General features: G+C 26.7%; 1 protein-coding gene across 1 annotated transcript; it reads left to right on the forward strand.

Annotated features, from left to right (window-relative positions):
• The first annotated feature begins 976 nt into the window (after positions 1–976).
• LOC9322818 lies at positions 977–1,607 on the forward strand. Its single transcript, XM_002886706.2, has one exon. It carries the CDS (start codon positions 1,129–1,131, stop codon positions 1,474–1,476), a length of 348 nt encoding a protein of 115 aa, XP_002886752.2. The 5' UTR covers positions 977–1,128; the 3' UTR covers positions 1,477–1,607.
• Positions 1,608–1,964: the final 357 nt, after the last annotated feature.

The raw sequence follows: 1,964 nt of genomic DNA on the forward strand, positions 1-1,964 counted from the left end.
ATATTTTCTCTAATTATGGAAATTTTTATTTTTGGTCAATTTCAAGCAAAAATAATAATTAAACAATTTTTCTATTTGCTCTTTTAACTTTTGTTTCAAAATTCTATAAATCAAAACCTCCAAAAACAAACCAACACTTTTTTTTTTCTTTCAAAATCTACACAAAACTTAAATTCTAAACTAAAGAAAAAGTTCGAAAGGGTGTGTGTCGAATCCGTTTATGTAGTAAATTGAACAATTATTCTTTAAGTATTGGACATAAATATTACTTTTAGAGTCTTGTAATAGTTATGGTAAAAGTTGCTTAGACTCCAAACCCACAAGTAGGCTAGGTTAACATTGATAATAATGTCCACTCAACCACATAAATATGTCAATTTCAATCTATTGCTTCCTTTTTCAATGTTTTAAATCGACTCTCTTTATTTAGCTTTTAGTTTTTCCAAACATTTTTACTTAGTATGGGATCCATAAAATATATTTTTGCGTCATTGATAGTTATTATATCTTATGTTTTTGATGGAAGTTTTGCAGAATTATTAGTTATGAATCTAGACCATATCCCTACCTTTCGAATATATTACCCAATTGCCATTTATTAATCTTTTAGATTAAACTAATTTTTCAAAATATAATTATTCATTTGACTAACATCATTAAACTAAATGTGAGTTAGGCTTTCAAACACTCATAGTGAAATATATTTAGAGGACTTAATATTTGAACCTTGTAGTTATTTAATTTAAAATCTTATATATATATATATCAAGTTTGAACTTCATATCTAATAATTTGGCTTCTACTTTGACATAATTTTAAATTCAATCATTAATTTGTAAGTTGAACTTGATATCACTACTTGCATTACTTTTGGATTTAAATTTCAAAAAACCTGATCGAAAATATAAATTTTAACGTACGTTGTTTTTAATTGTCAAGAAGTTAAAAAAACTCACATTAATTTCATAAGTTTATTTTGTAATTTATTTTAGTTACGTTGGATACTCAATAACATATAAATAGTTTACATAGCTTCTTGTCTAGAATACCAAATAAAAATATATACTTCATTACATTCTTTTCATACAGTAAGAATAAGTCGGTAAATTCCAAGCATAAGAAAAAAATATGGCTAATCTAAGCTCCCATGTTACTGCGCTATTCATTGTTGTAGCATTGGTGTGTGCGTTTGTTCCTGCATTTTCAGTAGAAGAAGCTGAAGCAAAAACATTATGGGACACTTGTCTGGTTAAAATCACTCCTAAGTGTGCATTGAATATAATCGCTGTTGTTTTTGGAAACGGAACCCTCATTGAGTCTTGTTGCCACGATCTTGTCCAAGAAGGAAAAGTGTGTCACGATAATCTCATTAAATATATTGCTGACAGACCATCATTAGTTGGCCGTGAAACACAATACTTGAAGAAGAGGGATGACGTGTGGAGTCATTGTGTCTCAATCTCTAAAACTACTTAAAATATGTGTTTTTAAAATATTATTTTAACCGGATATATTGATATTTCAAACTTGTTACATTTTTGTTACCATAAATTAATTTCTACGTATGTACTTTAATACAAAATAAATTAAAGCAATTTCTCGTAAGATGAGTAAACTTCTATTTTTCGATTTTGAAAATAAAATATTAACATTTATAAAATAATCCGATGATGAAAAAGTAACAATAGCAAAAGATCAGTGTTAGTTCAGCTTAGGGTTTCATTTTCGGCTAACAGTAGAATCCAATCAAGGTATCAAATATTTTCTCTAATTATGGAAATATTTATTTTTTGTCAATTTCAAGCAAAATAATAATTAAACAATTTTTCTATTTGCTCTTTTAACTTTTCTTTCAAAATTCTATAAATCAAAACCTCCAAAAACAAACCAACACTTTTTTTTTTCTTTCAAAATCTACACAAAACTTAAATTCTAAACTAAAGAAAAAGTTCGAAAGGGTGTGT

This window comes from Arabidopsis lyrata (assembly GCF_000004255.2).
Source record: "Arabidopsis lyrata subsp. lyrata unplaced genomic scaffold ARALYscaffold_2, whole genome shotgun sequence".
Taxonomy (NCBI): domain Eukaryota; kingdom Viridiplantae; phylum Streptophyta; class Magnoliopsida; order Brassicales; family Brassicaceae; genus Arabidopsis; species Arabidopsis lyrata.

Excerpts from the sequence above, each read along its gene's own strand:
- LOC9322818 (XM_002886706.2), top strand. The coding sequence starts at position 1,129 with ATGGCTAATCTAAGCTCCCATGTTACTGCGCTATTCATTGTTGTAGCA.